General features: G+C 38.1%; 1 protein-coding gene across 1 annotated transcript in view; it reads left to right on the top strand.

The window, feature by feature from the left end:
- SLC4A7 (solute carrier family 4 member 7) overlaps nucleotides 1-24,300 on the top strand; it is a 93,703-nt gene that overhangs the window by 21,901 nt on the left and 47,502 nt on the right. Inside the window, exon 2 of the mRNA XM_054273362.1 lies at nucleotides 13,823-13,904. Coding sequence (XP_054129337.1) covers nucleotides 13,823-13,904 — 82 coding nt within the window. The remainder of the gene's footprint in view (nucleotides 1-13,822; nucleotides 13,905-24,300) is intronic.

Raw genomic sequence — 24,300 nt, 5'->3', positions numbered from 1 at the left:
AACAAGATAATTTTATCTGTCTCTTATTATGCTGCTTCATATCTGGGCTCATCAGCTGTTCACAATGATGCCATCTATTCTAGGGAATTAATCTAGAGGATAAGTGTTTAATATTTGGACATTGACCTGTTGGAGTGAACCCAGAGGAAGGCCACCAAGTTGATCAGAGGGATGGAGCATATGTATGAGGAAAGGCTGAGACACTTTGGATTGTTCAGCCTGGAAAAATGAAGGCTTTGGACTAATCTAACTGTGGAAAGGAGCCTACAGGAAAGATGCGACAAGACTATTTAAGAGAGGATGTAGTGACAGGGCAAGGAGGAATAGGATCAAATGGAAAGAGAGTAGTAGGTTTAAATTAGGTGTGAGAGAGAACTGTTTACTCTGAGAGTGCTGAGGCACTGCAACAGAGAAGTTGTGGATGGACCGTTCCTGGAAGTGTTCAAGGCCAGGTAGGAACTCTGAGGTAGGTGTTCCTGCCCATGGCAGGGAGATTGGAACTTGGTGATCTTCATGGTCCTCCAAGTGGCAGCCCAAACCACTCCATAATTTAGAATACTTGTATGAATGGTTGTAGAACAATTAGACAGATGGTTTTGCTTAGGCAGCCTTAATAGTGTTGAAACAGCCCTGGTTTATAGTTCTTGTGAACTGTCACAGCAATCTAAGACTATTTTGAGATAAAGAAAAACTAGAATATCTCTCAAAAATGCTGCCAAAATGCCTGGAGATGAATTTAGCTAAAGGCAGTATGTTACAGTTGTAAAGTAATCAGCTTTGAATTCCTGTGTCTCCCTACCATCCCTTCTTCCCCTCCCCCCAGGAAAAAAAACAAACCAAACAACCGAAGACCAAAAACATCCCCAGAGTTTAAAAACCCAACCTCCTGAAAACCCCAACAAATCAAATCACCCAACCCTCCCTAGCCTAGCTCAGTGGCATTCGCATGCTGACCACATGCTCATACATGCTGCTGTAAGATCTTGGTGGGGTTCTGTTTGAACATGGTGAATTTCATCCATCTATACTGAGGGACGGTTTTGAGTCCTGGAACATGTCCTGGAAAACTTTACACACATCTTTTGTTTTTCTACATCATCAGTGTATTTAGATCAGAATGTGGTGTGATTAATCAAGTAGTACATAGTACACTAGAGAACATAGTAATCTTGCTGTTAATGAGGGTTCAGGTTATAAATTTCGGTGGGATCTCTAGAGACTAAGTATTCAGCTGTCCAAATGATGTGCAGTTGTGTAATGTCAGGAGGGCTTAAACTACTGATCTGCCTCATGTTTGCTCTCTGCATCCTGGTGGCTTCTGACAGCTGTCCTGCAATGTGTTGAGATACCCAAGACTCCACTACTGGGGCAATACACCAGAGAATATCTGTACAGAATACATCTATCTTTATTCTTCCTTTCTTTTTTTGGAAAAACCCAGTTCCATGTGTATGTGCCGATGCAAGCTGAAGCGTGCTGTGCAGGTGTATGGCTTGGGAACTAGGTGTTACATAAAAATTGTTTTCTGAAAAATACTTGTAGGCAGTAAGACTTTGGGATTTCATGGTTAGCTTTAATTAATTAAATGATGAGGCATTGCTGGCAAAGGTTTCTGTGTTCCCTTGCTAAGGCAGTAATGTTTCTTAGGAGGAATACCCTATATTTAAATTTTTTATAAAAAGAAACTCCTATGAAGTTTTATAAATATCATTTAGTAGGTTCCCCTTTGATAAGAAGCTGAACAAAGCCATCTGTAGAGGTGTTTGACATATGAACTTTAGACTGTGTTGTACAACTTGCCCCCTCCATCATCTTAATCCCCTATCACCTTGCCTCTCTCCTGAATCCCCCCATGGCCTGGGCCACCCTCACCCTCTCCAAAATAAAGCCTCATTTAGCAGTATTTTCATGCTGTCTCATAATTATTTCTTGCCTTTTTTTATTTCCTAAAGAGAGACACTTTGAGCTCAGTAGGTGCTGTCCTTTCAGCTGCATGAAGAAGGGTGGCACTGGGTTGGTTTTTTGGGGCTACAGTGTTAGACAAGATAGTTATAGTATCATAGACTGATTTGAGTTGGAATGGAAACATAGGGATTATCAACTCTAACTCCCTGATTTAATTTGCTCATAAAAGGAAGGATTGATTTCGAACTGTGGATGCAACTCTTAGCACCCCACCTCCCTACCCCCCCAAACCAGGATTTTAAAGTATCAATAGGTACAGAGTTTCAGGGCTGCATGTGTGGGTGGGTCAGTTTGCTTGCTCTGCAAGCAAGCACTTGGTTTTCTTGTGCCCATATCTGACTGTGTCAGATAGCAGCTGGGCTGGAGCTCATGTGGTAAATCCTGCTGAGAGCTCAGTCCTGCTTACTGCAGCTACTTTAAATGTCCTGCCATTTCAGAGTGGCAGATTAAGCACAGCTCTGCCTGCTAGACGCTCTGCAGACCCTGCAGTAAGGCAGTTCACTGCCACTTTGTAATGGACTGGGATCAGAATTGTGTGTCACTTGGGAAAAAATGAAAAGTTTTTCAAAGAAATAAGAGCTCAGATGATTTTTTTTTTGTCTAGATAAATGGTACATATTCTTTTGGACCCGTCTTTCAAAAATATGTTTTTACAGACTGAGATAAGGTCAAATAAGTGGAATTTGAAGGGGTGTAAAAGTGAAAATGAAGAAGGAAAGATTGAAGGAAAAAGTGTATGTTTCATGATAGGTACTTCTGTTTCTTTTATTAAAATAAATGTCCTCGTACACTTCATAGAGATATTTTTGCAGCATCAAACGTATGGTTAAAATATTGCTCCAGCACAAATAGTTCTGCTCTGAGTTCTCACAATGTTGTCACTGAACATGTTCAAGGATGTGATAATTTTGAATATATTTGCCTACAGTTTGTTTTAGAATATTTCTGTAGTAAAACATGCTGAGACAATTGCAGTTTGAAGTTGATCTGCTGTTCTCCATTTGATGGGAAGCTTTTTCCTGGTATTTACTCTAAGGGAAGAGCAGACGTTTATCCACAAAGTGTTTTGGTATGGGACTTGAAAGACAAAAACTTCCATCTGTTTGAAAAAAAACCCCGTGCTTCTCTTGCTTCTTAGTGGTTTTTTTTGTTTTGTTTTGTTCCAAGACTGAGTGACTGTTAACAAGGAATTGGCTGACTACAGACTATAAAGAAATTTCAATAAGCTGCTTCAGAAAAGGTTTTTTTTTCTTTAAGTATTCAAACCAAGCAAGTACTTTTTCCCAAACTTATTAAAAAAAAAAAAAAGTGATTCCCACCCCTCCTATTCTATCCCTAAGGAACAGACAGCCTCTTTTCCCTTCACACACCCACTCCCAACCTAAACAAACATTTTTTACTTGTAGCAATTGAATTACTTCTAGTATGGATTTATGCTAAGGAACAGTTCATTGAAATATGGGAGAGCCACCAGGACACAGTTCAGCATAGCTGTTTCAGTGTTCATCTGAGCAGCTGAAGAGCTGTGTGAATCTGTGCTCTGTTTTAGGGAAAGAATTGGTGTGATTTGGGATGCCCAGTTTAGAAGAGATCACTAAGAACTAGGATATCTGATATTTATGTTTAACTCTGTGCTTCCTTTATGAATCATTTAGTTTATAACCATTTACACATGGCAGCAGAGAGGCCTTCAATAGCTTGGAAGTTAAAAGATGCGTACGTGTCTTAGAGTGAACTTCTATTTACAGAGTGGAAACAAACTACTTTTAAACTCTCTTGTCAGCACTATCTGAGAATACTTTCATTAGCCCATGGTTAGAGAATTTTCTGGACTGAGGCAGCGAGAGGAACTGAATGTGGCCTTCTGATTTCTCTACAGCTAGGTGATAAATACCATCTTCATAGTTGCAACAGTGTATTTGCACCAAGTTCATGGGCAGTATGTTACTTGTTCTTGTTTGTTGGTTGCAGTGGCATCAGTCCAGCTTCACTGCTAGAGTTCTCATCAAACAAGACGTAGGAGTAAAAGAAGAAAAAGGAACAAGCAAGGCAGTGGCATGTCTTAAAGGTTAAGTTATAGATAACTCCTTAAAGAGCCAGTTTACCCATGCATTTGGTAATGGGGCAAGGAGATTAGGGTATGTTAGTGATGAAGAGGGAAAGAGTAAGATGAAGCACTGAATTTGATCTGCTCAAGCAGAGGTTGCATTTTTCAAAGGGTGACTTTCAGAAGGAAAAAATACAGATACTCACCTGAATAGTAATACTCACCAGTATTACCTGAAACAGAGACAGCTTACTCTGGGAGGACACATGAGATTAATTGCAGCTAACATCAGTGCTTTTTTACCTTTTCAACAGGAGAGGGGAAAAAAATCTTTTTAGGAAGCTTTGGTTTATTTTGCAGAACAAGAATATATAGCTTATGTTAAAAAAAAAACCAAAAACAACCCAATACCTGCATTGGAATGAGTATTCAGTGAAAGGTTGAGAATACAGCTATAAACACACTTAGCAGATGTTTAACTTCTGGGTTGTTCTGTTCTGGGACCCATGGTACAAATGCATTTTGTAGTGCTAATGAAGTCTTGGATCAGAGCAAAAATATTACCTTGGAGCTGTTCTCAGCAGCTGTTGATGCAGAAAATATGAAGTGTGGAACTCAGTTTCAGCTCCTTTTTTGGTATTCCCTGGGCTGGAATTGAAGGCATGCCATCTTGCCCATTCTGCTGCTGTGTGACCCTGCGGTAGCCGTAATCAGTGGCCTGGGAGATGAGCGTGCAGAGCGGGAGCGATTGGCTGGGGAGCAGTTTCCCGGAGTACATCTGTGTCAGGCACAGGCAGCTAAAGCAGTCATGTATGCGCAGGCTCTGATCTCTGGGGAGGTTCATTACAGGGTCTCCTACAAGGGCATTCTCTGCTTCTGCACATCAGCATGGAGGAAGCTCGTCAAGGGAAGAAAATGCAACCTGTATGTAAATAGCAGCTGTGTAACGTAATAATGGCTTGAATGGGATTTGATGCAAGTGATATTTAGCAGCTGTGGCTCAGAATTGTGTGCTACCTTAGACTCAGTAGTTGTGGAAGAAATTTTTGAAAGATCTGGTGATAGAAGTAGTAGTTTGAGTAGAGATTTCTGTATTAGGGAAGATATTTGCTGTGTTGTTAGAATTGCTTAATCATAGTAACCAGCTTAATTCAGAAAGAAAATGTGCTCTTATAGTTGTGCCAGTATACTGTCAGCCTTTGAGATTGGTTGAGTATTTTGGATTGGGTTATTTTTTCTTTTGCACTATTTTGAGTAGCCTTTCTTAATTTGAAGGTTATCAACTGTGACTTTGCTTGATTCTGTGCAAGTATAGCCAGGATGTTTCTAGTAGAGAGTCTTAAAATAGCCAGCTAACTCTTCCTTTTTGACAAAAAATAAAAGGCAAGTGAACTTAATGAGCTCTGTAACTGAGGTGAAGTGTTTGCAGAGATAACATTTTCTTCAGACCTCAGTGGCACAGACAAAAAACTCCACTTGTGGAGATTTATACAGTGAATTCTAATATTAGTGTTACAAGCTATTTCTTAGCCATTGTATGACTTGTCATTACCATTACCATGTAACTGCAATGCAGCGTGTAACAGGGATTACTACTTTAAAAGTTTCCTGGAAACTAAAATCTAGGGGAGGGAATTTTTCTAAGGTGTAAAACTCTGAAGATCCCTGAATTATTTTATGTATGACAGCTAAATTTTCTATTCCGTTGTGTGAGCATAAGAAAGAATTTGATTTAGATATATTAGAGTGCATCAGATTGTAGTGGCCTTTGTTTGTCAAGGTCTCTGTAGTGCAGTGCTCGATTTTTTGTTTTCATTGTGGTGCTACTTTCAGCTCTGGGCACAGAACTGTATCAAGCATGCATAGAAGACTAGGCACAGATTTGAGGTCACTAGTTGTAAACATTACAGTACTTCTTTTTTTTACCTGTAATTTCAGGAATTCACTTAATTACATTTAGGTGAATGGAGATATGTTGGGTTTTTTTGAATGAAATTTAGTACTGTGAGGCAGCGATAAAATGCAACTTCGTGAAATAGCTACTATAATATTAGATATGCAATTTGATATCTTGTGTTGGATTGCTGACAGTATTTGCTAAGTTTATACATGGTGGTGAATTTTCTGGCTTGCAGAATACTCAGGCTGAATTCAAATGGACTTGTAAATCAAATGTTCACTTGCATCTTGCTAGGAATCAAGCCATCTCTTTTTCTTGTGCTTGTTCTAATTCAGTTTTTTTGATGAATTGCTGTGGTGTGCCATGGTTGAAAGCCATTCACAGTCATGACCAGTCTCTTTCTTGTTGGTAGTGTGTTTCCTTTTCTTTCTGACTTTTTCTCTTCAATTTAATTTTCTCTTGTGATTAATGCAAACTCGGTTTATTGTCCAAAGACATGTTTAGTTTTTCTGGAATGAGACATGGCTTCTCTTGGACATTGTGGTGCTCAGTGTGACCCTGGCTGGATTAACGCCTGCTAGAACTGAGATAAAACTACTTATAAACATTAGATTTCAATAGAAGCAAAACATCAGTGTGTTTAGAACTGCCTTTTTCCTGAAAGTGATTGGGTTTTGTGGTGTTTAAGTAGCACACATGCACATCTTTAGTGCCCTCCACATACAGTTTCAGAAAATTCAAAGTACAGTGAAACTTCCGGGGAGTCCGACTGAAGTCTGTTGATATCCTTTGGACATACTTGTCCAAACAAGGTTTGTAGAGCTGCTTTGTTTATTGTAAGTCTTCTAGAAGCAGATTGGTCAGATGTATTTAGTAAGGTAAGCTGAACAGTTATTTAGAGGATTAGTAGGCTAAAAAAATGTCTAAGTATCCCTAACCTCTTCCGTGATGGTTATGGTCTTACTGAAATAAATCTAAGTGTCACAGCTCCCTGCAAGGCTCTGAGTGTAGCTTTGATGAGGAGGGGCTGTCGTTTACCTCTGAGGATTGTTGAGTAAGATAGGAGTTGTACATGCACAGGTAAAATTCACAGGAAAAGAGGGGATGTGTGGTGACACCAAAGCCATTGAGTTGAATTAGAGTCATTCCTGTAGTGCTTGAGCAATACCCTCTGCTAAGATAGTAGGGGGAAAAAAATCTCTGGAAAGCAGCTGTTGGAGACCATAGAAATTACAACTAAGGGGGAACCCATCAACAGTATGCTTCCTATTTTAAACCTGGCAAGTGTTCTGTTTGTGAATTATTATTAATTGTGCTCTCATCTGTATATATTTAGAGGGGAAGGCCAGCTAAAAATTGTACGATGACAAAATGAGACAGGGCTCATTTATATGTGATGCGTTTTTCCTTGGCTCTTAGGTTGATGTGCTTGATTTAGAACTGGTAGTGTTTCATCACTCTGGCAACTTCTGATGATACAGTATTGCTGTGTAGAGATTGTGCCCAAAGAACTTACTTCAGATGCATCTATAGGATCACTTGTGCAGTTCAACTAAAGTTGAACAGTTTGATAGACTGCCTAATACCTTCACTTACTATTATTTAGAAAGAACTTTAATTTTTTTTGTACTCCGCTTGTCCTTCAAGGAGGCAGCAACTACAGATGCCTGCCCTCCTGCCTACTGTGGGCTCATCTTACCTCTGGTTTAAAAGCAGAATCAGTCTGGAAGAGAAGTAAAACAATATATTTAGGACTAACAGCAAGTGCTGCTGTTAGTTGATCCTGCAGGTAAACCACGTCTACAAGCCCTTCCTATTTACTCACTTTTAACTAAGGCTGCTTGGTGCTGTGTGTGGGTAGCAGTGGGAGGAGGAGACCTCTGGGATAGATCTGATGCTTGCCTGAAGTAGAGTGATTGGCATTCAGCTCTGCATACAGCATCCAGAGATGACAGTAACAAATACACTGTTTTTCTGGTTTCTTTTCTTTTCCTTTCCAGAGCTGCTGTCCCTGGTAGACTTAATCTCCTAATTTTGTGGGTCTACAACACTGGTCTTGTCTGTTTTTTACTCCCTGAAGTATTAGTTCTTATTAACGTGCAGCTGTGGGAGGTTGAATGGATAGAGAGGAGGTTGTACACACATTCTGTAAATTGGAGATGTATTTTATTTCCTGACTACATGGAGCATTATGTGTGCCTGGAGCAGAAATGCAGACTTCTGAAACAGACCACTTGGGAAATGTGGCTGTGACAATGATGAATTACCCTATGGGTTCTAAATTACCCTGAACAATATATTTCAGTACCTACGTAACAAAACAACTGAGTTTGTTTATCTATTTTTTATAAAGATCAGTTTTAAAATATTTTATAGATGTACACACACATACCTGGATACATTTGCAAAGTGAGGTTTTGTAGTTCTCTTTGGTTGTCTTTGAGATATATGGTCAAAATGAAGGTTTGAATTCCTTTTCATAGCCAAACCTTAATTTTTGAAGCAGGGCAATATCAACAATCTTATCTTAATTAATTTTTTATTTATTTTTGTCACTGGAGCTTTTTTGATGGCTGTCATATCCATCTCCTGAGTGTAGATCCCACAAAGGAGGGCTGATAATAGAACAAGAGTCCTGCTTTGGCTATACTTCCTAAGGCCAAGCCACTGTTGACTCTGATTCAGTTTGCACAGAGCCTCTCCTGTTGTGTCCTTTTGCAGACAGCCCCTTGATGGAGGATTTGGTCCAGCTGAACTGCTCCTCTGTGCTTACTGGTGGTGAAAGGAGGAAGAGCTGAGCCTGACAGGCAAAATGCACTGTTCTCAATTGCTCATATGCTGCTGATCTTGGTAAATCTGCAGCAGTGTGCTACAAAGGTTTTCCAGTGGGATCTGTAAGCAAGGTTTGCTCCTGTGTTGAGAGGAATGATTTGTTGGTGCCACATTCCAGCCTAAGAGGAAAATCCTGTCTGCCAGATCTCTTGTGCTTACAGAAGTAGAGATGTATCCCTGAGTTCTTGTGGGAAGGAGGAGGAAACTGCTTTATCTTCAAGCCAGAGAGATTGGGATACAGTTACAGTCACAAAGCAGTATGTAGGATCACTGGGACCGATATAGGCAGTTATATTGGAATACTGTTAAAATAAGAAGTGTTAAACTGTTGGCCAGGGACAGATATATAAAGGAAAAACGTTGATATGAGTTTGCTCCTTCCTCCCCATCCTGAGTTGGGGTTAGTTTTTGTTGGTTGCATTTTGTATTGTGGTTTTGGTTTTGTTTTTTCTTTTTTATTTGCATCTACTTCAATAAATGCTGCAGTGAACCTTCTTTGTAGCATGAAAGTTGTAATGTAAATTTTTGGGGGGGGGGAAGGATGATGGTGTTTGTGGAGGTTTTTTTGTTTGCTTATGCCCTCTCAAGCCCTACTTACTTATTTCCATGAGCACTAATACAGTCCCTTCTGGTGCTGCAAGTCACTCTAAGTCTGCTGGCAAAGAACTTTGGTCTGAGGAAATGTAAATGGAGCACATAAACATTGACTTAGCTAAGTAATGGTCTTAAATGTTGATCTCAAATTATTCTTAACATGGTTACTGTATTGCTTATAGATTTTAAAGGTTTACAGTTAGCTGTATCAGCTATTTATGATCACTGTCTATCACCAGAATGATTTGATTAGACTGTATTTCAAGTACCTTAAAAATGTGCTTCTAGCAAGTTGTCTGTCTTGGAAGTGGTTATTCAGTAATGCACTTTGGCAGCGTGCCTGTCTGAAATCTGTTATGTGTGTGACTGCACAAGGTTAAGTGAGTTGCATGGTGAGAAGTGCTTGCAGAGATGACAGTGGAAACTTGCCTTTGGATTTAATACTCCATGCGTCATATTCGTGCTAGTCCTTGAGACTGTGGCTACCACATACTGCTGGAGGTTGTCAGCTCTTCCCAGCTCAGGGCTTTCCATAAAAATTCGTGCAATTCAGGATTGACTCTTTTTTCAGTACTAGTTTTAAAAACATGTAGCATTAATATGCTAGATACCAAAAGTGTACTGTAGTAAATGACAATAAATGTTTGAGAAGGTAAATTAGTAGTGTTAAAAATTTCTGGTGCTTGGTTTTCTGCAAGGGGGAATTACTCTTTTCTCACAGACAGAAAAGACATTTGAAAACCAGAGGTGGCAAGAGGAATCCTTCTGGAGCCTGCTGGAGCACTGAGTATTTGAAAGTCTTTTCTGATCTATAGCAGTTGAAAAGGGATTTCATTTTCATGCTGAGGAGAGTTAGAAGGCTGAGAAGGCAGATTCTAATGTATGCAGGCACCTCTAGCTGAATATGAAGGTGTTACTGGAGGTTGTTTCTGCAGTATGTTTATGAGTATCCAGAAATCTGTTAGGAAAAAGTACACTTAGTGCATCATAATACAGTGCAGTGTATCTTAATACAATGTGCTAGCCTTTTTATTTTTTTTCCCTTGAAGTACTCAGGATTTGTTCTGTTTTTATAATTACCTTCTCCTTTAAAAAAAAAAAAGTGCAAACCAAAGGTGAAAGCTTAATCTCTCCCTAGGGCACCTTGGTTGCTGCTAATGTTGGTTTTTTCCCCCCTTCTCAATTGTTCTGTCTTTTGACTGAAAATGAAAGTTACATACATTCTAAATTAGTCTTGAATTTTACTTTGGCTTGTCTACATCAGCTGTGTTTGGGCATCTGTGGGATTGTCCTATGTAAAGTTTCACATGCAGTGAATGGTAAAGTGCCCTGGAATATTTGCTTTAAGCTCCAAGTCATTCTCTGCCTAAAACAGGGAAGTTGACAAATTTTCCACAATCCTGCTGTTCTTTGTTTATGTAAAAAGTTCAGAAAGTAGACAAGAGAACTGAAACGGCAGCTGTAAAATTTTCCCTCCCTTCAGTGCCTTTAACTGACATGATAGATCATCTATAATTACTGGAAAACTATGCCCTACAGACTTTATTTTTAACCAGGAAAAGGTTGTAGTTTGGAATTACTCTATAATGTATTTGAATATTTTTGATTTTTTACCTGACCTAAAGCAAAAATATCTCATCCTGGGATTTCCTCTTGGCATCACAAAACAGATATGTTAAAATGATGCTTTGTGTTTTTCTGAACAAAGGCTGTAAATGATATGCTTCCTCCATGTATGATATTGTGGTTGTTAATGGTTTATTCTTGGAAGAGTCTTTGCATATGTTGAGTACTTTGAGATAGCGATAGAACGGTTTGCAAGGGCACACATGCCTTCCTGTAATCTAATCTTAAAAGACATGTTACTTTCACGTGATGTGGTTTTTGAAGACTGCTTCTGTACGTATGAGTTTGGCAGAGAATCTCTTTTACTGAAGGAAAGGGTGATAAAAATTAATAATGTGATGTAGGACACACAGCAAATCCACTTTCAAAATGTTATTGGGAGATGAAAAATTCTTCTTATGTGTATATTTTTCACAGTGTGTATACAGTTTTCTACTGATATGCAGTTGTTTGTATCATCTGGAGAAAAAACTTTTTCTTCCTTTGTTGCTCAAAAAACTGTGTATTTGGCAAGATTTCAAGTGTCCTAAAAGGGCTGCTGGGGATGGGTGTATTTAGGTACAGGAGTTTTCAGGAGTCTGTGGCTGTAACCATGAAGCTAATTGTGGAACAGATTTTGATAGTGGTTTTCCTATTGCTAGGGGTTTTTTTTTCTACTCAGATATAAAAAACCACCTAAGGTAGTTCAGAGAATTTGTAATTCTTCCATCTGCTTCCATCTCTGCTTGGAGTTTTGTGGTACTGTGGATACTGTGTGTATCTGTTTCTGTGAACAGGAGTGTACTACAGTACTCTGGATTTTGGTGTGTAGGAGACAGGAATATACTATTTCCCCCCATACTCCCCTCCCACCTTATTACCATGACACTTGAAAAATTTCTACCACTTTTTTATTAACAGGTCCCTGGAACATTTTCATGGTCTTTCTCCAACAGACATTGCCTCAATTCTTTTTAAATTGTAGCTCTGTGGAGTGTACAAGGTTTTTTCTACCCTGCTTTCAAAACTCTACTGTCACTACAATGCAGTAGTAGTGACAAAGTTAGGTTACTGTGTAATGCCTCTCTTGAAAACCCTATTTTCAGGGACACAGCTCAGAATTGACTTGTATTTAGTTTTCAGAGGTTCATTCTGCCATGTGCTACTCTTTCCTCTTATGTTTTTACTTATTTACATAGTGCCAGCTGCTTTTAGTTTTTTGTGATCTAGCTGCATCTAACCTTTTTTTGAACCTCATCAGAATGTTTTTCCCAGCATGTGGTGCTTGTCCTCTTCATATTCTTTCATCTTCTTCCCTCAGTAGTTAACTACTTAAATTTGTTTTGTGTATATGCACACAATATATTATAATAAAGATATTTTTTTTAAGATCAAGGAGTTCTGTGTTCAAGAAAAATTTTTTTTGTGAGTGGGAGTTGATACAGTGTTTATTAGCTTGTACCTGTTACACACAGGTATGTTGTTTTTCATCCTTGCCACTTTTCCTGTGAGGTGACAAACTTGTTCTATATATAAAGTAATTGCATAATTCTAAGACCAAAGTTTAGTTGAATGTCAACACTGTTAGGGTTCCCAGTTCCTGTGAGACTCCTGATTTAGGCTTCTGTTTTTCCCTCATGAACCCATTATCACAGATCCTCTGTGGACTGAAATGTAAAGCATCAGATCAGTGTAACTGCTGCTAGAAGCAGTGATCAAACAGATAAACTTGTGGTGGATCTGGCTGTCATATGGCCACAAGAGAAGTCACTTTGGTGAGCTGATCCAATGGAAAACTAATCAAGCTATTATAAAAAAGCAAAAAAACCCAAAAAACAAAGAAACCACACTGTTTCTTAAGCGCTTTTAATCTGATTTCGTGATGGTTAGGTCTGACTTAAGGAAGAAGTGTGTGCCCAAGGGAGCAGAAAGATCAGGGACACAGTAACCTTTAGCAGCTAGCCTTGCCCTTATATTTGGATGTAAAACTGCCCTTAAGTAGTTGTTCTTCTGGAGAACCAGCTCTGTCAGGAGGCTGTAATGTGTGAGCTGTGAAAAGTGGACTTTATTCTAAGGAATGCAAACGTGTGGAGAAAGACAACTCTAATGTTGTTTTGATGTCAAGTTTGAGATGGACTTGAGATTTCTACTATTCAGTTTCTTTATTTTTGTCAAGACTGAGCAAAAGACAGTTTAAAGGTCTGCTTTAGTGATGTGCTAACTGTGATTAGAGGATGTGTTCAGAGATAAGCCTTTATCTATTTCAAATATTTCATGTTATGAGTGGTGTGGTTTCAGTAGTAATGGAACCCCAAAAGGTCTGCTGGAAACTGCTGCTTTTTAACTTCATGTGTAAAAAAAAAAAGTGATAGGTTAACAAGCTGGCTGTTGAAACCTGAATGAAGCAGTTATTTTGATATTTCCAGAGCTGTGGGTCTAGGAAATACCTTAGGTTTTTTTGCTACCCCTTTGTTCAAAAAAGCTTCTTATTTGTGCTGGAAAATCTCACACAGGAATTGCCCCCCAAAGAGAAGTGCTTGAGGTCTCTCAGTATTTACTTCTGTATCTTTTTATAAATTTATCAGTTATTTCATGGAAGTAGATTGATTGCTGTTGAATAAAAAGCTAAAAGAATACTGTACTTTTGAAACATGTGTCCTGATTGCAATGAAATCCCAGAGCATTGCAGAAAGAAATTTTATGGTATTTAGCCTGTCTGTTGATTTACTGTCTTTTCCTTCAATGCAGGGTAATGTTTTCTTGAAAAATTGGATAGATAGGTTTTCAGTGATGACATGCTGTCTCAGAACATATTTAGGAATTTAGGAAAAAAGTAGTTCCATTTAGTTGTAACTTAAACTTGTGTCTTGTTTCTTCAGGGTCACGATGAAGAAGCTGTTGTGGATATGGGCAAAATCAGCTCTACTATCAATACAAATTTTGAGAAGGAAGAACTAGAGAGTAAGTTTGTGGTGGTTTTGTGTTTGATTAACATGTATTTTTTGCCTAGGGATAAAAGATGAATTTTCCTTTCTAAAAGGAATCAAAATTTTATGGCTATCATGAAATTCTGGGGTAAAACCAGTGAAAGGCAGAGGTGACGTTCCCTGTTTTGTCTCTGTGCATGCTGGTAAATACCCACTGTTCTAATCTGTCACCAAAAAAAAAAAACCCAAAATGACTGAAGCTTTCCAAGGAAAGCTTGCTTCTTAGACTTAGGTTTTAAAAAATAATTCCTGTTGGTAAGTAATTTTCCAGCATGAATGATGTCACGTTCTTCAGAATTAAAAGTCAGGAAACAGGGGTCATGAGGGAGATGTTTGTTTTCTTTTCTGAAAGTTAAGTGTCCTTGTGATTGTGGTTATGCACTTCAAATACTGAGAGTCTCAACAGACATGTAACTGTCCTTCTGGTTCCATAGTAAACTGTATGTTCCACAGTCTGCTCTCAGTAAAGCATTATGGTAGTCTTCATTATTTGACTCAGGATCCCACATTTAGCAATAAAACAGCAATGATTTAGTTTCATGTAACAGAATGTAAAATTAGGTATTTCATCTAAGACATGACTTTTCTTCTTACTTGAAAACAAATTAGTTTGGGACGAGGATTCATTTGGATGGTTCTTAATGAACAAGGAAAAGACTAGGGAGATCCAGTGTTAAGTCTTCGTTATTTGCCTTTCACATGGAATACTCTGAAGCTTAATTAACATTTGCAGAATGCTAGAAGGCAGTAGATTCACTGAGTTGTACTGACTCTTACACTGCTTCAGCACACTGGAAAACCATAATGGCAGCAGTTTCTGGCTAAGAAAGGTTGATCTTAGGTTGCTGTGACATTTTTCTCACACTGTGGTATAAGAGGAGACAGTTTAAAGTGATTGAAGTTGTTTGCTGCTGCAGCATACTCTTGATCTGTATGCTTCATTCTGTTACTGTTTTCTGTCTTGTGCTAACATTTCTGTTGGCCTGACCAAACCACAATCCCAGCTAGGTCTGTTAAGCGATTGGAAAATTTACCAGTCTGACAAAAGAAGATGGTCAAGATCTCAGCTGTTGGGCTCAAAATGCCACACTGATGAATGTGTGCAGGAGCTGAGCAGAGGAAGGAAGTGTGGATATGGGGCTGAGAGATGCAACAGTGGAGGCTGTGACAATGCTGGTTTAGATGGGGTTCTGCTGTAGGGAAACCACTGCCTTGGCTGTTTCTGCAGTTGAATCTTCAGTGGAGATTTAAGCTGATTCCTCCTAAATTTCTTTCTCTTGCTTTTCTCAGGAGATGACCCAGAAAAAGTGTATGTGTATGCTTTGCAGCGAGGCAGGGCTTAAGGGAAAGCAGGCATCCAGCTGGAGTAGTGTTGGAGGCAGCAGCTTTAGCAGCTGTAATACCTCGACCCCAAGGAATGACATGGGAATGTGCAGCCAGATCTCTTCCCCAGTCTCTTTCAGAGCACATTCTTGTAGGAGTGCTTCAGCTCGTACAGCACTGCAGTTAACCAAGATACTGGGTGGGAAGGCAGAGGCTCAGCTGCCTGAGGCAATTTAAGCACTTGGATGACTGCTATGGAAAATACCCCTGTTTTACCCGTAGCCAAAGATTAAATTAAGGTGAAATGTGGACTGCTGTCCAATGAACAATTGAGTCAACGTAAGTGCTTTTGAAAGGAGGAGTTGAGATCTCACTCTCCTCACCTTGCTCTTATCCATGCACCTCATCTTTTCTTTCACTCCCTCCCCCATTTTGGAATGGCCAGTGTTGGTATCTCAATGCAAGAGGGGGCTGGTTATACAGAGGTTTAACAAATAACTAATAATAAGTATCCGACCAAAAAAAAAAAGTTTTCCAGTAGTATTATCACATCTGTGAAGCTGTATATAGGTATGCATTTTCTCACATAAATAGGAATTATTCTTGGTGTTCACATGTATTTTTTGGTATCTTGTATGTTTGTGAGAATTAATTTTTTTTTTGATAAAATGGAACAAGGGAGGGGCACCATATAGTTTGACTTTTATCAAAGTGAAAACTATTCCAAAGTAAGAACAAAATGTTTTTTTCTTTCCTTTATGAAAGAGAAAAAGTTATGTAAGTGTGATTGTTCTACTCATATAGTCACCTTCTCAGAGATTCTTCAAATCAAGGTATTCTAGAGGATAAATTTATGTGAACTTAAAGCTCTGTTTAAGAGTTCATTATTTATAAGCTATTATGATAAAAGTAGGTATGTGGAATTTTTAGGTTTTGTTTTTAATTCTGGTATCAAAATCCTACAAGGAGAGAAATGGGATTGTTGGCTGCAAGCAGTAAAACAATTCCAACTAGCATTATTTTTCATTTCTGACACAAATATTTTCTTGTAAGCTTGGGAAGCCCTCTACTAAAGCATGGGGCATTGGAAGTGTTTTAAGACTTTAACCTATTTCAGTCTAGTCTTTCCATATGTGTTTCTGGTGACTTGAAAAGGAGTACTGGGAATTTTGAACCTTTACACAAGTATGCATCGATGTATTTTCAAGGAGAATCAGCAAGCAGTTCATTGAGTTCAGCTCTGGTGTGAAACACAATATTTTTTAGAGCCCATTTGGACAGATGATACTTAACCTTCTTAAAGCATGTACAAACTAATTTTGATAGGTTTGATACAGCTAAGGGCATAATTTTGCTCTTAATACTAAAGGAAAGGTGTCTTAGTGTTGTCAGTTTCTCTTGTATGTTCTGGAAATTTTGTGATGAAATGTTAATGGAAAGAGAAACAAATGCTAAATGAGAAAATAGATCTTGAACTTGGAGCTTCTCAAGCCCTGCATTCTATTTATGGTGGCTGGCAGAGTGTGGTACCTGTCTGGAGTGACAGTGTTTAGGTTAGGAAGGTTAGGCACAGGCTGCTGGTTTCGTAACGCTCTTCCCATAAAAGAGGAATGGTTAGAGATGGTAAACTGCAATTGTGGGCAGACTGTGTGTGTACTAAATAAAGGTACTGCACTTTACTGAAGCTGTAGGGCCTTATTTTGAATTAACAAATGTCAGTTTACAGAAGAGCTAGAAAAGGGAATAACATCTTAAAATAACCTTTTTTAAGAGCACCTAATGTTCTTAACTTGATGCCAGGCTCTTTGAGCTGCAGTGAATGAGAGTAATAACAAAGTCACCCAGGAGTTGGAAGTAAAGGCATGAATATTAATGGCAGAGGTATTTAATGTGGTCTTGTAAAATGTATTTTCTGTTAAATGATGTTTAAGGAAAACTTTCTTCACTTGGGCCGGCTTGATACTACAAGGATGCATCTTTTAAACTGTGTAGCTACTTTTCAACCTTGATTTGAAGATACATTTACTAGATACAGTGTAAGGGAAGAAGGGATACATTCTGTTACTCTTAGCGGGCATAGCAGAGATAAGCAGTTTACACATTACAGAGGTTTCATTCCAGAAACAATCTTGAGGTCAGGAATGTGTGTCTTGGTAGACTAGTTTTCTGTGGCATAAATCCAAGCACCAGCTTTCAAGAGTTAAGATGGTTTAATAGCTATCTACTCTCACATTATCCTGTGGCAGGTGTAAGTAATGTTTACATTTTAAGTGACCCTATTATCTCTTATACCTTGATGAGCCTTAATTTTTATTTAAGAAAAGAACCGTGGTTTTCACTTAATCTTAGTTGACAAGGACAAGCAATCGAATAATCCTGTATTTTTTCTCCCCGTAAGTGAATATTGTGTATCTAAGTAGAAGACTTGCTGTACAAGTGTTTCACAATTTGAAGCTTTTTAAAATTGTTTGACATCAACTGTGTCCTAATGACTTCTTCTCTAACTAATTTTATTTAAGAGAACAATATGTAATGTTTTTGTTCTGATTGCATTAGAAATTTTATAAAAAGACAGCTAACTGCAAACTATAATAGTTTTATAATCTGAAACACACATAAAATTATTATTTAAGTAATCTGGTCATAAAACTGAAGTTCTACCAAACAGTATGAACCAAAACTTAAAACTTGCAGTAAACTCAATAGCTCCAGATCACTCAAATATAAAATTTTTGAGAGGAGGCAGAAGAGACTGCTTGATTCTACAACCTATTACTTCTTGATGACTTTTCATAACCTGTACTTTTTTTCAATCCCTTAAAAACCAGTTGTTCCAAAAATTGACTAAACTTGTGCCTTGTTGGATATTAGAACTATTTCTGAATGGATGATTTCTTTATTTGCAGTTCACTGAAAGTTAGTCACTGAATTTTAAGCTTTTAAATTGCAGTCACTGAAATTTAAGCTTTTAAATTTACCTTTTCTAATTTCTAATTTACAAAATAAATAAAAAAAGGAGAGGGTTTGAGGTTTTCTCAGGAATGAGTAACCCTTCTGTGAAGCAAGATTCCTTCTGTAAATACCAGTAGATGCATTTGGCAAACCAATCCATTTACACACTTGTAAAAAGAGGGGTGTGATCAAATTTGTTATGGTAATGTATTTGTGACCTCTTGATGAAGTCAGAAAATTTTCATTTCAGAAGTTTCTTATGAAATACTTTCCAAAAACAGTGTTAGAATGTGGAAGCCTTATGTTTTTACCAGGGGGATGGGAACTGATGATCTTCAAGATCCATTGCCACCCAAACCATTCTGTGGTTTTATGTTGTGCTTAGTGGACAAAGGGCTAGTCTTGAATGTTAATGGAACTTGCACTTGAATTGCTTATTTCTAGGTTTTCTCTCCTCCAACAGAAACACCTGTTTGAAATTACCCTATATGTGTATCCATTTTCCTGAGCTCTGCTGCAGAGGCAGGCTGCACCGAGGATCCTCAGCTGGGATAAAGCGTGGGGCCCAGCCCTGCTCTGGCTTGGCTGTGCAGAGCAGGGACGGCTTGTCCTCCCTCCCATCAGCACCAAGGGCTGGCTCCTTGCCCTGGCAAGGGACATGGCTGCTGGCAGGGAGCCACAGGTCTGTGCCAGAATCCCTGTGTGGCACTGCCACCCAGCACTAAGCTTTTCCTATTACTGTTTCTGCCTGCCTGTTTAATATAAACCCTTCCTAAATATTGTTGATTGTGTCTAAATAGAAGTATGCAGTGAATTTTTCTCTATGACTGCCCCTACAAACTCATTTGATTTTAAGTCAGAGAAAAAAATCACTTTTGTGTGTAATGAGAAATCTGGCATTTACTGGTTTTGTCAGCATAATATGCCAATCTTTGTCACATAGTGAGAGAACACTCTTCCTGAATGCTTTATCCTGTGCTGTGCTAGCTATGGTTTGGGATTGTGATTCTCAGTTTTATCAGTTCAAGTATAAGGAGTGTATTCTCAGAGAGACTGAATTCCTAGGAGCAGCAGGAGATTTCAGAGCCCAGCCCAGGTTGTGTACTGGATTCTAAAGTATGCTGTACTGTGGAGAACCTTTGGGATACAGTCATGGCATGCAGTTATCCCGTGAAAGAATTTCTTTACTTCTTTCTACAGGTTTGGTTAGAAAATTTTATCTCAAATGTTTAATTCTGAGAGCAAGAGATAGCTTTAGTTAAATAGTTCCTTTAACAAGAAGAATCCTAGGTAATTAAAGGATTTCTTGGTAGTCAGTTGATGTGTGGAAGACCAAGATTATGTTAAATTATTTTATATTCAATTTTGATACATTTAATTATGTAGAAAATAATTTGACTCTTTCTTGGGAATGTGCATGAGAAGTTTATAAAATAAGTGAAAAATGCTGTTTGTTCTGAAATATTTAGTTTCTTTCTTATGACAGGGACTTTACTATCAATACTAATTTCTGCATTTAATTGCATCCTTCAGAAATAGGACATTATTTTTAATTAGAAAATTACCATAGTGGAAGTATTTTTTGTGACTTATTTTTCATTATAAATAAAAAGGGTGTGTGTGTATATGTGTGTGTGTGGAGGCATTGTTCTTGTTCCTTAAGTTTTACCAGAACCAAGAATATTTGGAGAAGTCCTATGGGCTCTGAAATTTTTAAGGGCAAGAAAAGACACTTTTGTTCTTACTCTTACTTCTTCCATCCCTCTCCTTTTTCCCATTTTTGTGCTACTACCTTCAGAGCAGTCTTGTAACAGAAAAGATCACAAGAAGTTGTGCTCGTAGATTGCATTGAGCTTATTTTTGTGCATACAAGTACTCTCTGTGATGTAAGGGAAATTAATACCAAGGAATGAGATGCTGTGTTCCAGATCTTTCCTACTAAGGTAATGGATTTAAGACATCAAACAGCTGGATTTCTTCCCTGTTTTATGATCTTAAGGAATGGATTAGGGTCTCTCTTGCAGATACTCCAGTTTTTCCATACTGGAATGCGCCATGCTAGAATGAGATAGATTATGACATTATTTGATTAAAAAAGGCTTCTGTATAAAGTAAATTTTCCATCTTCAGATTATTATTTGAAAATTTTCCGTAAAAACAGTAATTCTTGTCACAAAGCTTTAGTCTTTGGTTGGGAAGATGGGGTCACAATGGTACGTTGTGAAAGGGTGAGGGGGATCATGCATAAGATGCTGTATTGGAAGTGACAGTTGGATATTAGGATTTTTTTTTCAGGTAGTGTGTTGCTGTAGGTTGGTATAGGTTGCCTAGATAGGCTGTAGAACATGTATCCTTAAAATTACTAAAAGTGTGGCTGTCATCCTAACTAAACTGATCAAAACCATGGCTCCAGCTTTGAAGTTGGCTGTACTTTGAGCAAGGTTGGACCAGGGAGCTCACCTGCCGATGGTCCTTACATCCATCGTTAATATATGATCGCTCTTAGTTCAAATTTCTAAGCTACAGGGTTTCAGAATCCACATAGACACAAACTTGATTCCCTTTGCTTTTCCTTGTTAAGATGGAGAGCAATGTCCTTCTTTCTGTGAAGCTTTAAAGGCATCTAGCCAAAGAAAAGAGAAGGTTCTGTGTGAAAAGAGAAGACCTAGTGATACCAGGGCATTTTTGTTCAGCTCTCTCAGGCTTCAGAAATCTTCTATTTTGAAAATCTACCACTTTCATAGGAGCTCTGGAGAGAAATCAGAGCATTTTCTTTTCTGTAAATATTATAGGACTTCACCCAAAGTGACTTTTGGAGTGAGACCTACCATGTGATGGAGACACGTTTCAAGATCCTAACACTTAAGTTTGTTTCATATTGATAAGGGCCTTAAGTAGTAAATACTCTCAGTGGATTTCAACAGCTGAGCTTGGATAAAGTCATGTTGGATTAAAATGAGCAATCATCTCTTGAGCTTTGTATTACTAAATTTAGTACTGGGCAGTCTACTAATTCTATTGATTATTGGTTTATAGTAATTCTGTAAGAAGCTTTGTTTGAAAGTGGTACAATGCTACAGACATTTACGTGAATGAAGCTTTTAAGGTCACATGATGTACCTTTTGAACTTCTAAACACAATATTCAAGTAAAGGTTGTGTCCCTTGTAAAAATAACACCCCCATGCTAGAAACTTGAACCCCAACCTTTTTAGAGTTAAATGTATTTCCAGTGCTTTCACAGATGATATATGAATTTTATATTAATTGCCTTTCTTGGAGGTCTGGTTGTTTATTTTGTTAAGGTTTGGTTTTTTGGCAAAACCAAAATTTGCTGAAAAATATGAAATCTGAAAAATAACTTGTTGAGTCCAATTCACTGGGAATGAAGGAAGAAAATGGCTATGGCTTTGTTTTACTTTGCTTTTCCTTGTAAATTATATTTATAAGTAAATCTCTATCTGTCTATCTGCAAACATTATTACTTCTATCTGAATAATGAAACACAGGCCTACTCAGTGCAGCTATCTTATTTTTAGAAGGCTTCTCAATGCTTTGCTTTGTTGAGTTAGAATCAAAGTTAAGCTTGTCCGATTTTTCTTATGTAGTTTTGTCCCACTTTTGGAGTTGACTATATCTGTAAGCAGTTTTTGGGTAATCCTGACAGTATATTCAACAGCAGTAGTTTCAGATTTGCTAGACAGTAGTTGAAATATCTTTATTTATGACTGTGATAGCAGAATGAAGGTCCCTCTTCCTAAGGAACAGTCAGGTGCACTCATAAGCTTCCGTTTGCTGCAGGTAAATTTTTCTCGGTTGGTCTGTTGTACTGCCACTTTCACTGCTTGCTCTGAAAAATATTTCAGAGACTTTTTGTCAACATCAGTTTTTTTTTTAAAGTTACTCTGATGGAATTACATTGCATTGTGGTCCATTTTACTTTATAAATGCTGACAATCATTTGCTCATTGGCATTTCATATTAGTCCCAGAATACCATTGCAGATGTCTGAACATTTTGCATATACAGAAGTGCTTTGGGGAAGGTAGGATTGGTGTACATTTGCCTGCAAGACCATGTCTACGTGAGGAAATAGTTTCACTGTAGTCACTTCTGGGCAGTGGGGCTGAAGGGCAGGATCATAACCCACGGCTAGACTGTTCCCTTTCTCTATGAAACCCTCGTTTGTTCAGGAGGCAAGAAAGTGCTTCCTTTAATTCTTCCTTTTAAAGTGGAACAGCAATATCAAATGTTGTAGGTTGTGGATTGACCATCCAGTCACTGACCATCCAGGTTACTAACTTGGCAGTGCCTGCTTGAGGCAGCTGTGAGGCACCTGGACACGATTCTGTGATTTCTGTGATAGTAAAAGCCATTTGCTGTGGACCCAGGTTGTTTTAAAACACCTTCTGTTTGTTGCTTATTTCAGCTCAGTTTCCATAGCTTTTAGCTGTGTCTTTGCAGCATATCTGGTCTCCTCCAAACTTTTCTACTGGAAAAAACAAGTTCTGTCTCAGTGTAATTAGGTAAAAGGCGATAGACTTATTTCCACCTCTCCTTCATGCAGCAACATGGTCTTTGACCATGGAAATGGTCACACTATTACAAATGCCAGTTTTTGCAATAGCAAGGTACATTTTTTAAGATGGAGATCCTTGGAAAATCTGTGAGGGATTTTTGTCTCTTATTTGTAGGAATGGTGAAAAACCAAAATGTGGAAGTCCTTAGTTCTCAGGGAGTAAAATCCTGAACAGTGTCAGACTCCTTCAAGGTTGTGTTTTTGGTTTTGTGTGGGTTTTTTTTTTTTTGTTTTCTTTAGTGCAGTGATCAAAACACATGCTTAAAAGAATCTTATTAACAATATTAAAGCAAGCATTTTTATAAAATGCTTAATTACTAGAAGTGTGCTAGAGTTTCTCTTAGGAAGAAACAGTTCCTGCAAAAAAATCCAGCACTTTGGCAACAAATAGAACAGTTGGAGTGTATATATAAACTGTAGCTTGATACCTGCTAATTGAATATATAAAATAAAACAGAAACCCTAACAGGCACAGTAACAGCACTTGCAGTGAGTGTGGCTCACTCAGTTGCAGCTTTGAGTGGAATGTGGTGAGTAATGCAGTTATTTTTAAACCTCGTACTTTTGCTTTCCCTATGCATCAGATTATTGTATCACGATGGTGTCAGCGACATGACCATTGTTAATGGTGCCCCCGATCATATTACATGTATATACACCAAGTGCAGTGATTTATAGGTGTCACATTGGCATTAATTTCTCTGGGAATTGCATGTGCATAGCAGTCATGGAGGACAGAGGTCAGGCTGCTGGGCAGGGGCCTGGGTATTGTTGGAAGAAACTCACAAAAAACCAAGTCTCTCTCTATAAATAGGAATAATTAGTGCTTTGAGAAATTAATCTCTTTTCCACTCTTACATGGAAACAAATAGCTTTTAATATGCTTAATTTCAGATTTGGTCATAGTGCCAGTCAGTCAGCTCTAATTAAACTTGTGTTGGAAGTGTGTCAAGAATTGGATCCTGTTATGTGAAAAGGAATCTTTGACCAATTAATTAAATGGTGAACTTACTTGTGTGAATAATGGTTTCTGCTTGTGTTTTTAGTCAGGTAGCACTGTAAAAATACACAAAACTTCTATAAAGTAGTATCTTTTTGGGCTTAGGGATTCTTTTTTTTGGGAAATAAGCTTGACATCTTAGCACTTTTTGTTTCTTTAAAGCTCTATAATCAGCAGGAATCTTAAACATCTTTATGTGTGCTAGGCACATACATATATATGTGTGTACATGCAGTCACAATTTCTAGGGCTTGCCTTCATAATGTAAATTTGCTGAATTTCCATATGTCTAAGAGCTGGAAGACCACTTCCTTTTCCTTTGGTTAATGTCAGTCTTCTGTAATAGCTCTTCAACACCAAGAAGCAGAGTATTTAGTGTTGTAGTTAATTTGTCTCTTCCTGCAATTGTTTGTTTAAATAGCAATGAAAAGCCTATTGTATATGCTATCTGCATTACAGGAGACATGGTAGTAATATGTTCATAACAGTCACTTGATTGATATCTTTTGCTAAGATG

Source organism: Melozone crissalis, unplaced genomic scaffold, assembly GCF_028551555.1.
Source record: "Melozone crissalis strain CALT ecotype California unplaced genomic scaffold, PUWL_Pcris_2 ptg000016l_1, whole genome shotgun sequence".
Lineage (NCBI taxonomy): Eukaryota > Metazoa > Chordata > Aves > Passeriformes > Passerellidae > Melozone > Melozone crissalis.
This window is presented reverse-complemented; position numbering and strand designations above follow the sequence as displayed.